General features: G+C 41.4%; 1 protein-coding gene and 3 non-coding genes across 4 annotated transcripts; all 4 read left to right on the top strand.

Moving 5' to 3' along the window:
* Positions 1-555: 555 nt before the first annotated feature.
* Positions 556-627, top strand: trnae-cuc. Its single transcript has one exon. It is a non-coding gene; the product is annotated as a tRNA-Glu (tRNA).
* Positions 628-1102: 475 nt separating this feature from the next.
* Positions 1103-1184, top strand: trnas-aga. The gene has a single exon. It is a non-coding gene; the product is annotated as a tRNA-Ser (tRNA).
* Positions 1163-8737, top strand: cfap418 (cilia and flagella associated protein 418). The gene is made up of 6 exons (XM_045219154.1): positions 1163-1513; positions 1832-1928; positions 2223-2278; positions 2777-2842; positions 6236-6331; positions 7943-8737. Exons 1-6 carry the CDS (start codon positions 1368-1370, stop codon positions 8100-8102), a joined length of 621 nt encoding a protein of 206 aa, XP_045075089.1. The 5' UTR covers positions 1163-1367; the 3' UTR covers positions 8103-8737.
* trnas-aga lies at positions 2394-2475 on the top strand. The gene has a single exon. It is a non-coding gene; the product is annotated as a tRNA-Ser (tRNA).
* Positions 8738-14078: the final 5341 nt, after the last annotated feature.

The raw sequence follows: 14078 nt of genomic DNA, 5'->3' as shown, positions 1-14078 counted from the left end.
AAGTGCTAACTCCACAGGTTGTTATGATAAACTTATGCCTGGCAACAGTGTGCAACAAATGGAGCGCCGAGGGGTTGGGACCAACCCGTGCGCCAACGGATTGGCTGAGTAAAGTCTAAACCACACTCAGTCCTTTACTCTGATTGGCCAACAGAAGAGGTGGGAACTCTCTGTAAGAGTATTTGAGAAAGAACCTGTAAACAATAGTTTAGTTCTCTGTCTGCCCTGCGTGGTTTTTTCAGTGAGCCCGTATACGAACCTTCATACTTATCATACATACATTTTGCATATAATAAATTTAGCTTGGATTGAATATCTCTTGATTATGTTTTCTCTTATTCCAATACCAGATTTGAATTACGCAATTTCTAACAATATGCAAATAATAAACAAGATTGCCTGGCTGAGTAGCTGTTGCCATTTATCATCATTTTGGTTAAATATGTGTTGTTGTTTGAATGAGCCATGTTACCTTCTTTTCGCATGACAATATTGTAGGCACATGCAGGTAGTGTTAAAATAAGTTCGAAGCGTGCATATGTGCAATGCAACTGCTCCCTGGTGGTCTAGTGGTTAGGATTCGGCGCTCTCACCGCCGCGGCCCGGGTTCGATTCCCGGTCAGGGAACAAACTGTTTTCCTCTGCTCTTTCTGTATTTTAACGGTTTGCACCAATGTTCTCTTTATAATGCTATGTTAATTTTATATTGCTTATTTTATTATCTGTTGATAATGTTATGTTAATTTTATATTGCTTATTTTATTATCTGTTGAATTCATTTATTCACAAATGTTTGTTCTAGGTCATTGATAAAGTAACATTTCTGAGAAGCGTCGTTGCCACAGTCAATTAATTAACTAACTACCCAACGTGATAATAATTTAAACAACCGTACTCGTTCAAGTGGAATTAAGACGTAGTTGTCTTGGCCTAGTGGTTAAGGCGCTAGACTAGAAATCTTCCCGCGCAGGTTAGAATCCTTCCGACAACAGGCTGTTTTGTGCTGCAGCCTGATGAATCATAATATCTGACAAAAGTTGATATATATTTTTTATATAGAAATGATGTAGGATATTACCGATTTCTATATGTAATGTCAGATGTTGTCGTGGCCGAGTGGTTAAGGCGATGGACTAGAAATCCATTGGGATCTTCCCGCGCAGGTTCGAATCCTGCCGACAACGGATTATTTTTGTCCTGTGATTGGCAATGCCCAGGAGGTTACATTGTATCACAGATAGCCAGTATCTGTTGTTGTTTCGCTAGTTACAAAGTATCAATCTTTACCTACTTGAAATGAGGTTACGCCTGTTAATCAATCACTCCTGTTCATGACAACAGTCAATAAGTAGCAGTACCCTGAAGCCATGGCGGACGATTTGGACGAATTGCTAGATGAGGTTGAAACAAAGTTCTGTCGCAATGTTTCGTTGACGCCACAACTTCAAGCTCCTTCAGATTTATCGACGGCTGGGAAATGTTTAATGCAAACTGGGAGAGAAAGAAAACACTGGTGCGTATACAAATGCAAGTGTTAACAGGCTAACGTTAACGATAGCTAGTACGTGGAAATGGACTAACGTTAGCAAGCAAGGTTAGCAAACCAAGTTGTTGACCATGAGTGACGCAGTGGAAGCTTATGCAATGTAACTAACGATGTTATGTAACGTTAGCTAATTAGTTGCAAACGCCAGCCTTCCCAAGTTGCATTGTTATTTCATCAAACTTGCTAGCTAAATCATGTAGTTAACTAACGTTAGCTAGCGAACCCGTTAATAGTTAGCTAGGTAACGTTAGCTTGCTAAAACTGTTCCTCGCTTCACACCGTCAGCACCACTGATGATACACCCAGAAAAACTGACAGCGAAGATATAGATGCCCTTCTTGAGGACCTACTTGACGATGACTTTGATTCTCTTGAGCTAAACGTGAGTAAATAACGTTACATCGCCTTACAATGTTGAATGCTGTTTTTTAGCTAACAGCATTGCTGTCTACTGTCCAGTAGCTCGCTAACGTTAGCTGGCTGGATATCACACGGATGTATTAGTTAGTTATAATGAGATAAATACAAGGCTATGTTGGATTGTTTTTAGCCTTTTTCCAATGGGAAGGTTGCTATCATCTTTGACCTTCTGACTCCAATGCATTAGCTAACGTTGCATTGCAAAAGGGCTGGCCCCTAGGTAGTCTCATATGTGCTTAACTTCACACATTTGCAGACAGGACAGCTTCCTAAAACGACGAAGAGGAAGTCATTGCCACAGTCAACAAGAAAGTAAGTTTGCCAATCAAGTAGCTAGCAAGCTAGATAACAACTCAACTTAGAAGAACAACGCTTGTTCATTTGTGTGTAGGTAGTTCTTCTGGCCGAGTAAATGTGAACGTAAGTAGTTGTCGTGGCCGAGTGGTTAAGGCGATAGACTAGAAATCTATTGGGATCTTCCCGCGCAGGTTCGAATCCTGCCGACAACGGGTTATTTTGTGTTGCAGCCTGTTGAATCAGAATATCTGGCTGTATCATTCTGTCAGTGTTATACTGCCAAAAATCAGTTGTTCATATTACGTTATTATTGAAACTCAGTAAATCTAATAAGACATCTGTATATCTCTGTTGCATGCTTTCAATGTTACTGTATGTTTTACAGTTGTCATTATCTTAGGCAGACCAAAATGGTAATTCATGGGAAGCCATAAAGTCTAGTAGTGAGCCTTTGGTAAAGCATGTATTTGATAAAAGCTCTCTTTCCATCCCCATTTGTTCTTATGTGAGCAGGTGCTGCCCTGTTTTCCTTGGTGGAAGTTCCATTGCAAATGGTGTAGGAACAGCTGTTTCACAAAGGTAAAAGTGCTGTTAAATGGAATTGCAGCGATCATCAACTAGATTCATCCGCGGGGCAATTTTTTTTCTTGAGTGGATGGTGGGGGTGGGGTGGGGGGGGGGGACATAATTAGTCAACTGCAAATTGACCACAAGAAGCCCAAACTGATATAATACTGAACTAAAACAGACTAATTTCAAACCTTGCTTACATTTGCGTATGATCACATACTGTATATCTCTCTATTATGCGTGGGAATACTTTGCAACAGATTTCCAAAATTAAAATCCCTTGGAGCTGATTTGCTAGTGTTTTTTAGGTCTTTTATGTCCAACAATAAAATATATATGTATGTGTGTGTATATACAGTTGAAGTCGGAAGTTTACATACACCTAAACTCAGTTTTTCACAATTCCTGACATTTAATCCTAGTAAAAATTCCCTGTTTTAGGTCAGTTAAGATCACCACTTTATTTTAAGAATGTGAAATGTCAAAATAATAGTAGAGAGAATGATTTATTTCAGCTTTTATTTATTTCATCACATTCCCAGTGGGTCAGAAGTTTACATACACTCAACTAGTATTTGGTAGCATTGCCTTTAAATTGTTTAACTTGGGTCAAACGTTTGGGGTAGCCTTACACAAGCTTCCCACAATAAGTTGGGTGAATTTTGGCCCATTCCTCTTGACTGAGCTGGTGTAACTGAGTCAGGTTTGTAGGCCTCCTTGCTCGCACATGCTTTTTCAGTTCTGCCCACAAATGTTCTATAGGATTGAGGTCAGGGCTTTGTAATGGCCACTCCAATACCTTGACTTTGTTGTCCTTAAGCCATTTTGCCACAACTTTGGAAGTATGCTTGGGGTCATTGTCCATTTGGAAGACCCATTTGCGACCAAGCTTTAACTTCCTGACTGATGTCTTGAGATGTTGCCTCCTCTGCTCTTGTCCTTCTAGACCTGTCTGCTGCCTTTGATACTGTGAACCATCAGATCCTCCTCTCCACCCTCTCCGAGCTGGGCATCTCCGGCGCGGCTCAATCCTGGATTGCGTCCTACCTGACCGGTCGCTCCTACCAAGTGGCGTGGCGAGAAGCTGTCTCCGCACCACGTGCTCTCACCACTGGTGTCCCCCAGGGCTCAGTTCTAGGCCCTCTCCTTTTCTCCCTATACACCAAGTCACTTGGCTCTGTCATATCCTCACATGGCCTCTCCTATCATTGCTACGCTGACGATACACAACTAATCTTCTCCTTTCCCCCTTCTGATAACCAGGTGGCGAATCGCATCTCTGCATGTCTGGCAGACATATCAGTATGGATGACGGATCACCACCTCAAGCTGAACCCTGGCAAGACGGAGCTGCTCTTCCTCCCGGGAAGGACTGCCCGTTCCATGATCTCGCCATCACGGTTGACAACTCCGCTGTGTCCTCCTCCCAGAGTGCGAAGAGCCTAGGCGTGACCCTGGACAACACCCTGTCGTTCTCCGCCAACATCAAGGCGGTGACCCGCTCCTGCAGGTTCATGCTCTACAACATTCGGAGAGTACGACCCTGCCTTACACAGGAAGCGGCACAGGTCCTAATCCAGGCACTTGTCATCTCCCGTCTGGACTACTGCAACTCGCTGTTGGCTGGCCTCCCTGCCTGTGCCATTAAACCCCTACAACTCATCCAGAATGCCGCAGCCCGCCTGGTGTTCAACCTTCCCAAGTTCTCTCACGTCACCCCCCTCCTCCGCACACTCCACTGGCTTCCAGTTGAAGCTCGCATCCGCTACAAGACCATGGTGCTTGCCTATGGAGCAGTGAGGGGAACGGCACCTCTGTACCTTCGGGCTCTGATCAGTCCCTACACCCAAACGAGGGCATTGCGTTCATCCACCTCTGGCCTGCTGGCTCCCTTCCTCTGCGGAAGCATAGTTCCCGCTCAGCCCAGTCAAAACTGTTCGCTGCTCTGGCACCCCAATGGTGGAACAAGCTCCCTCACGACGCCAGGACAGCGGAGTCACTCACCACCTTCCGGAGACATTTGAAACCCCACCTCTTTAAGGAATACCTGGGATAGGATAAAGTAATCCTTCTACCCCCCAAAAAAAAATGTGTAAAGTGATTATCCCACTGGCTATAGGGTGAACGCACCAATTGGTGAGTCGCTCTGGATAAGAGCGTCTGCTAAATGACGTAAATGTGCCCTTGAGCAAGGCACTTAACCCTAATTGCTCCTGTAAGTCGCTCTGGATAAGAGCGTCTGCTAAATGACTAAAATGTAAATAAATGTATGTTGCTTCAATATATCCACATAATTTTCCTTCCTCGTGATGCCATCTATTTTGTGAAGTGCACTAGTCCCTCCTGCAGCAAAGCACCTCCACAGCATGATGCTGCCACCCCCGTGCTTCACGATGGGATGGTGTTCTTCGGCTTGCAAGCAGCCCCCTTTTTCCTCCAAACATAACGATGGTCATTATGGCCAAACAGTTCTAGTTTTGTTTCATCAGATCAGAGGACATTTCTCCAAAAAGTAAGATCTTTGTCCCCATGTGCAGTTGCAAACCGTAGTCTGGCTTTTTTGTGGCTGTTTTGGAGCAGTTGCTTCTTCCTTGCTGAGCGGCCTTTCAGGTTATGTCAATATAGGACTCGTTTTACTGTGGATATAGATACTTTTGTACCTGTTTCCTCCAGCATCTTCACAAGGTCCTTTACTGTTGTTCTGGGATTAATTTGCACTCTTCGCACCAAAGTACGTTCATCTCTAGGAGACAGAACGCGTCTCCTTCCTGAGCGGTATGACGGCTGCGTGGTCCCATGGTGTTTATACTTGCGTACTATTGTTTGTACAGATGAACGTGGTACCTTCAGGCGTTTGGAAATTGCTCCCAATGATGAACTAGACTTGTGGGGGTCTACCATATTTTTTCTGAGGTTTTGGCTGATTTCTTTTGATCTTCCCATGATGTCAAGCAAAGAGGCATTGAGTTTGAAGGTAGGCCTTGAAATACATCCACAGGTACACCTCCAATTGACTCAAATGATGTCAATTAGCCTATCAGAAGCTTCTAAAGCCATGACATAATTTTCTGGAATTTTCCAAGCTGTTTAAAGGCACAGTCAACTTAGTGTATGTAAACTTCTGACCCACTGGAATTGTGATGCAGTGAAATAATCTGTAAACAATTGTTAGATCACTTGTGTCATGCACAAAGTAGAAAGTAGATGTCCTAACCGACTTGCCAAAACTATAGTTTGTTAACAAGAAATTTGTGGAGTGGTTGAAAAACGAGTTTTAATGACTTCAACTGTACATACATACATACATACATATGTAAGTGTGGCAAATAAATCATCCGCGGGCCGTGGTCACAAGCGTGGATCACATTTTAATTTGACTCATTGTTTAACCTGTGCTGACAGGTCATGTGACCAGCTGAGATGTATCTCCTGTGACTTTCGGGTGGCCATGTTTGACGATCATGAATGGGACCCCTCTTGTGATTACCTCTTCTTCAGGTGAGCCTCCTCTCATTGGGCCTGATGTATCTTTATGGGGTAACAATTTAAATATTGTTATTATCTTGAAACAAGTTTGAATTTGTTACAGAAAACCACAAATCCCAAATGTCTCAGATTTGAACAGAAGAGGGCAGTGTATACCTTTTATTTTAGAACTTTGTGAAAATAAACTGGAATAATCTTCATTTGATTCTTAATGTAAAAGGCATTTTAAGTGGGGATTATGACTTTAACCTTGATTGATATCCACCCTTTCAGAGAAACTGGTAACTTTTTGCCAAAGTGAGTATGAATACACAGTGGTTTAATGTAAGACTTTTTAAAAACCGTGCTCTGAGATCGGTGCATGGCAGATAGGATTTTCATAGGACAACTGGTAGTAGTGGATGGAGACAGACATTAGAAAGGTAGAAAGGCAGTCAAACAACACAGCAATGCCACCTTGGGTGCCTCTCTGGTTCAATATTGTGTTGGTTCACTGACAGAGAGCATGCCCATGATGACACAGACTGACACTTAAGCTAAGTTAATGCAGTGAAGTGGAAGACGTCATAGCAGTAGAGCTGTAAGTAGGCAGGCGTGGGTATTAACACCAAGACAGGAATTACATTATTCTAGGCTACACTAATTTGATACTACTGGTGAGAGTCGACTTGAAATGAAAACTAAGAAAGACGATAGACAGAAGGGCTGTGCTCAAATGAGAGAAAAACATTTTCAAATAGAAAAACAACAAAGGCTATTGCAGCCACAATGTTGTTGGTATTTTGGTGTAGGTAAATTATGGCACTCGGGAGCAGCGTATGCTTTGTGAACAGGCTTCCTTTCATTCTAAAATATTCTGTAGCTAGTGCTTTTAATGTAATTTTTTTCATAGTGTAGGATCGCAGCAGCACAGCTTTGTTGAATCCAGACTTTTGTGTTGACAAAATGGAGGTAGTAGAACTAGTGAAAATCCAGTGCAAGAACAGCGAGCAGGGAGTACTCATATGGACCCTACCACGTTGTTGTCTTCCTAGAGCATGTGCAGTGGGTGATAGTGGGTGATGTTCCAAGCTGGTGGGTTTTGCTGTCGGTACTATCACAGCAGTGAACCAATTATCTGTTCAGGTGGACACTTGGTGATTTCAGGCTTTGTGCTGGAAGATAGCGGTTTTACTAAGTTGCTGATGACCCAGGGCTCCTCTACAGGACATGGGGATTAATTTATCATTACATTGCGCTTGTTAAATGCAATGTAACATATTGTGCAAATGATGCTGAAATTAACATACAGCTTTAGGATGGACATGCTTACCATCGAACTTCAATGTCCATTGTGTCTTGTATACTTTGTCTTTGTCCTCCCACACAGATGAATTCCTTCAGCTGTACATTACAGGTTAACTCTGGAATATTTGTGATGTTGCCAATCATTCCACAATCTTTCAGGGGTTCTTGGAGGCTGGTTTTGTTCCATGCACATGACCAACTTAAGTGTCAAGTACTTTGTGAATTTAGTACTACTTATCCTATCTATAACTCTACATACCAATATTATTCTGTGAGAGATATTCACCTACTGCTCATTGCTCAGCTAACCAGCCTTGTCTCTTTGTATCTCTGCAGGAACAACATGCCAGACTGTCAGAAGCTGCGGGCCAAGCTGAGGAGAAGGAAAGGGGCACGAGCGTATGCCTGCCAGTGTAGCTGGCACTCTGCTCGAGACCTCACCGACCTGAGAGAACAGCACCAGCTCAAGTGGGTCTGTGGGAAGCATGATGTGTGACAGCCTTCTCTCTATCACACACACACACACACCACTTTGCAGTTACTTGTTATAGACATCCCAACACATTTTTCTGCCTTGAGAATTATGTAGGTCTTTCTATGCGTTACATTTAGTGTGTTCTGGGTTTAAAGGTAAATTAACAAGGTAGGTCTTCTGCTATCTTTAGAGATGTGATTTTAGCTAGCTCAGTTTTAAGAGCAGGTATATGCCAGACCATACTTGTGTGAAAACGGTACTTAGAAAAGACGAGGCTAAATTGAATGAGTATTTTATGTAAAACTAAAAAGAAATAGTAATGAAGTCATTGCATTATCTGGTAGTATTTCATATACAATGCTGTTACATGCTTTTCTGTAGCCTTTCCTCCTTTTAGTTTCTATCTCCTGTGTCCTTGGTTTATTTCCTCTTCTGACCCTTTGAGTAAAATGCATTCTCTGTTTTAAGGGATTTATGATCTTACTATTCATGTATTGTGTATAATATGAAGGTGAGGTTAGTGGGAAGTTAAATGACGCAAATCTTTCCTGTTGCATCTGTGCTACACATTTAGACATAACATGAACCATAAAAGCATTACTTCACTCTGACAATCTAGTAGTTGATACTTTATAAATGAATCATAATCAAATGAAGTAGTCTGTGGATAGTTTATTAAATATCTACTAATTCATTCATCATTAGGGAACCAACTTCCAAAGACATTCGTGGGATTTGTTGTGATAACCCAGTCAGTAAGTAGATATAGATATCAAGTAGATATTTTGGATTGTAAAACATGTGCTCATATTATGTACATAACATCTGCATATGCGTGTATACACTAGGCCAGGGGTGTCAAACTCATTTTAGCTCAGGGGCCACATGGAGGAAAATCTATTCCCAAGTGGGCCGGACCGGAAAAATCATGGTATATATAACTTAAAAACAACAACTTCAGATTGTTTTCTTTGTTTTAATACGATCAACATACAACATAAAGCTGGAGCCTGAGGACAGTGTGTCCAAAATAGTACAAGCACAACATCACTATTAATCATAAAACACGTCAAGTTTATTTGAAAATTCTAAAGAAAAAGAACACACAAACACACAATGCCTCAGTGATTAACAGAACTGTTTCACAGATCACAGAACTATATCAGGGTGTCATTTCTCAGGCAGAAATGTAGATACAAATAATGAAATCCTGTTCCCCAAACAAGTGCAAGAACCACAGAGTCAAGAATAGGTTAAATATACAAATAACATAAAATCAATTAAAAACAATAGCACATCAACATAAAAACATATATAAACATAAAGCTGGAGCCTGAGGACAGTGTCCAAAAGCACAACATCACTATTAATCATAAAACACCTCAAGTTATTTGAAAGTTCTGAGGACAAAGAACACACAAACACACAATGCCTCAGTGATTAACAGAACTGTTTCACAGATCACAGAACTATATCAGGGTGTCGTTTCTCAGGCAGAAATGTAGATAAAAATAATGAAATCCTGTTCCCCAAACAAGTGCAAGAACCACAGAGTCAAGAATAGCTTCATGTCTGCCACATGTTGGGTCGCGCACACATTTTTCAGACAGGGGAAGTGAGCTGCATCACCACCGGCAAGTTGCGTCTCCCACAATGACAACTTCAACTTGAAAGAACGTATGCTGTCATAATACTGCGTGACAACTTTGTTGCGCCCTTGCAGCTGTTTGTTCAAGTTATTCAGGTGCTCTGTAACATCCACCATAAATGCAAGGTCCTGCATCCATTCTGCGGAATGAAATTCTAACACTGGTTTGCCCTTTTCTTCCATGAACTGTTCAATTTCTTCTCGTAAATCAAAGAAACGCCTCAGCACAGCACCTCGGCTTAACCATCTTACCTCAGTGTGGTATGGCAGGCCATAGATGTGGTCTTTCTCTCTGAGAAGGCTGTCAAACTGACGGTGATTCAGGCTTCTGGATCGGATGAAATTAACAGTTTGGATGACCACCTTCATGACGTTATCCATCTTTAATGACTTGCAACACAAAGCCTCCTGGTGGAAAATACAGTGAAAAGTCAAAAATCACGTCCTCCATTTGCAGATTGCACTTTCTCTGAACTTTGTCACAACGCCTGCTTTTTTCCTGATCATTGAGGGCACCATCTGTAGCCAGGCTGACAGCGCCGGGACCAGTCCACTCAGTCCACAGCGCGACGAGTGCGGTAAAAATATCAGCTGCTGTCGTTGTATCTGTCATCGGCACCAACTCCCACGAACTCCTCGGTGACGGTCAATGTGTCATCAACTCCGCGGATGAAAATGGCCAGTTGTGCAACATCTGTAATGTCCGTGCTTTCATCAATTGCAACCGAAAACGCAATAAATGACTTTACTTTTTGCTTCAACTGGCTGTCCAAATCGACTGAAAGATCGGAAATCCTGTCTGCAACTGTGTTTCTTGTCAGGCTGATATTTGCAAAAGCCTGCCGCTTTTCAGGGCACACAATCTCCGCTGCCTTCATCATGCATGTTTTTACAAATTCACCCTCACTAAATGGTTTTGAAGCCACTGCGATTTCATTAGCAATGAGGTAGCTAGCTTTCACTGCAGTGTCACTGATGTCTCGGCTGTGAGTAAAAACAGACTGCTGTTTCTTCAGACCCGCAACAGTTCATTCACCTTCTCTCATCTCCGCTGTCCTTGAAAGTTGTCATATTTGTCGGCATGAAGACTCACATAGTGGCGACGAAGGTTATATTCTTTCAGCACTGCAACATGCTCTGAACACACCAAACATACAGCTTTCCCATTCAATTCCGTGAATAAATAGGATGACAATTTTTCTTGGAACACTCTGCACTCTGCGTCCACTTTTCTCTTTTTTGACAGAGACATATTGGGGCAATGAGGGTGCCAAAGAACATAATGTTAAAAGTAGAAGCCGTAATAAATATCGCGGGCAAAACAAAGTAGCTCATTGCCTGCACGTGCTTGACCTACTTGCTCTGCCCCGGTATAAACAGTTTGCTTGCTTAACACAATTGCTATTGCGCCATCCAATGGACGCAATTGGAACAGCAGTTTATTTTATTGAAAAATTGCAGCGCATTTTTATACTTTACAAAATTATTATTATTATTATTTTTTTTTTTTCAAAATCATCTCGCGGGCCGGATTAAACCCGTTTGCGGGCCTGATCCGGCCCGTGGGCCGGACGTTTGACACCCCTGCACTAGGCTATTCACATCAAGTCATAGTTGAATAAATGTTGCATGCAAATGTGTTGCTTTTTCTCCTTGATAATATTAACACAATTGAATTTCAAGTTTAAAAAGTTTGATGTGCATTGACTGTGCGTTGTGTGGCTCAGGTCACCTTATTAATCAATATCAGTGACAGTGTTGTTTGTTCACAATGCTGGTCATTCTGTGCAGTGGAGAAGCAAAGGGGTTTAAGACCATTGGGGCAGTAGCTAACTAGGTGAAAATAAATCTGTCTGTGCCCTTGAGCAAGGCAATTAACCTTAATTGCTCTTGTATGTTGTTCTGGATAATAGCATCTGCTAAAATGTAAATGACTCCGTTTTATAGTTCTCAATTCACTGCTATGTTTGATGAAATACTAGTAATTTGTTATGTCATCGTAGTCGCTATCGGAAAGAGACTGGTCCGGGTCTTCCTTCACGGTAAGAGCACCAATCCCCTCTTCATCTTGGACTTCTATGTTCTCATAAAGCGCAGAGGAAGATGAGCTGCTTGAATCATCTGTATAAAAAACTCACATTACCATTTACATACATCCACAATAGGCTACATGTTTTCAGCAATTGCATCTACAATGCCTTCAGAAAGTATTCACACCCCTCGACTTTTTCCATATTTTGTTGTTACACAGCCTGAATTTAAAAGTGATTAAATTGAGATGATGTGTCACTGGCCTACACACAATACCCCATAATGTCAAAGTGGAATTATGTTTGTAGACATTTTAACAAATTCATTAAAAATGAAAAGCGGAAATGTCGTGAGTCAATAGGTATTTAATCTTTGTTATGGCAAGCCTAAATAAGTTCAGGAGTAAAAATTTGCTTAATAAGTTGCATGGACTTACTCTGTGTGCAATAATAGTGTTTAAAATGATTTTTGAATGACTACCTCATCTCTGTACCCCACACGTACAATTATCTGTAAGGTCCCTCAGTCAAGTAGTGAATTTCAAACGGATTCAACCATAGACATTGGAGGTTTTCCATTGCCTCGCAAAGAAGGACACCTATTGGTAGATGGGGTAAAAATAAAAAAGCACACATGGAATATCCCTTTGAGAATGAAGTTATTCATTACACTTTGGATGGTGTATCAATATACCCTGTCATTACAAAGATACAGGCATCCTTCCTAACTCAGTTGCCGGTGAGGAAGGAAACCGGTAAGGGATTTCACCATGAGGCCAATGGTAACTTTAAAACAGTTACAGAGTTTAATGACTGTGATGGGAGAAAACTGAGGATGGATCAACAACACTCCACAATACTAACCTAAATGGGAAAAAAGGAAACTTGTACAGAATAAAAAATATTCCAAAACATGCATCCTGTTTGCAATAAGGCACTAAAGTAAAACTGCAAAAAATGTGACAAAGAAATGAACCTTATGTCCTAAATACAAAGTGTTATGTTTGGGGCAAATCACAACACATCACTGAGTACCACTTTTCATATTTTCAAGTATGGTGGTGGCTGCATCATGTTAAGGGTATGCTTGTCATCGGCAAGGACTAGAGAGTTTTTTTTAGGATAAAAATAAACAGAATAGAGCTAAGCACAGGCAAAATCCTAGAGGAAAACCTGGTTCAGTCTGCTTTTCAATAGACACAGGGAGACAAATTCACCTCTCAGCAGGACAATAACCTAAAACACAAGGCCAAATATACACTGGCCTAGTTACAGTTTTGACTTAAATGGGCTTGAAAATCTATGGCAAGACTTGGAAATGGCTGTGTAGCAATGATCAACAACCACTTGACAGAGCTTGAAGAATTTTAAAAAGTATAATGTGCAAATATTGTACAATCCAGAAAAACTCACAGCTGTAATCACTGCCAAATATGATTCTAACATGAATTAACTCAGGGGTGTGAATACTTATTTAAATAGATATTTCTGTATTTCATTTTCAAAAAATGTGCTAACATTTCTAAAAGCATGTTTTCACTTTGTCATTTTGGGGTAGTGTGTGTTTTTTTATTTTGTATTTCATCCATTTTGCGGAAGCACAGTTCCCGCTCAGCCCAGTCAAAACTGTTCGCTGCTCTGGCACCCCAATGGTGGAACAAGCTCCCTCATGACGCCAGGACAGCGGAGTCACTGACCACCTTCCGGAGACACTTGAAACCCTACCTCTTTAAGGAATACCTGGGATAGTATAAAACCTGGGATAGTATTTAGGGGAATACAGGTACTTGGTGCCGCCGTTGAACATGCCTTAATGTCAAGGACTAGGCTTAATCTTTGTCAAGGGAACCGACCCTTAACGCTAATACATCAATGTTTGAACATTTTAATCATCCCTTTGCATTAACGGCATAGCCACAGGAAATAGGAGTGCTGAGGGTGCTGCAGCACCCCTAATAAATTAAATAATAAATAAATAAACCATTCTAATTAACAAAAACAATTATGATTAGTGAACTAGGCCTTAATTACTCCTGTATGAGCGGAGAAAAATACCCCTCTTCACTCAGTCGCTTACCAGCCTAGGCGTACTCCCAACCAAAAGCCTATGACTTGTCAATCAATGTGATTTTGTTTCACTGAATCTGTATATTTGGTTAATTCTCTGGCTGGGCAAATAAGTAGAGGGGGTAACTCATCTATTTGTTTGCTCATCCATCACTGATTAGAAACATTTAGCATGCAATAATGTAGCCTAAATCAAGCGTAGGTCTATTATTATGGTCTACGCCTGCTCCCTAACAAAGCGGAGTGAGGGTA

Source organism: Coregonus clupeaformis, unplaced genomic scaffold (genome assembly GCF_020615455.1).
Source record: "Coregonus clupeaformis isolate EN_2021a unplaced genomic scaffold, ASM2061545v1 scaf2098, whole genome shotgun sequence".
Taxonomy (NCBI): domain Eukaryota; kingdom Metazoa; phylum Chordata; class Actinopteri; order Salmoniformes; family Salmonidae; genus Coregonus; species Coregonus clupeaformis.
Note: the sequence above shows the minus strand (reverse complement) of the source record. Positions and strands in the feature narration are given on the sequence as shown.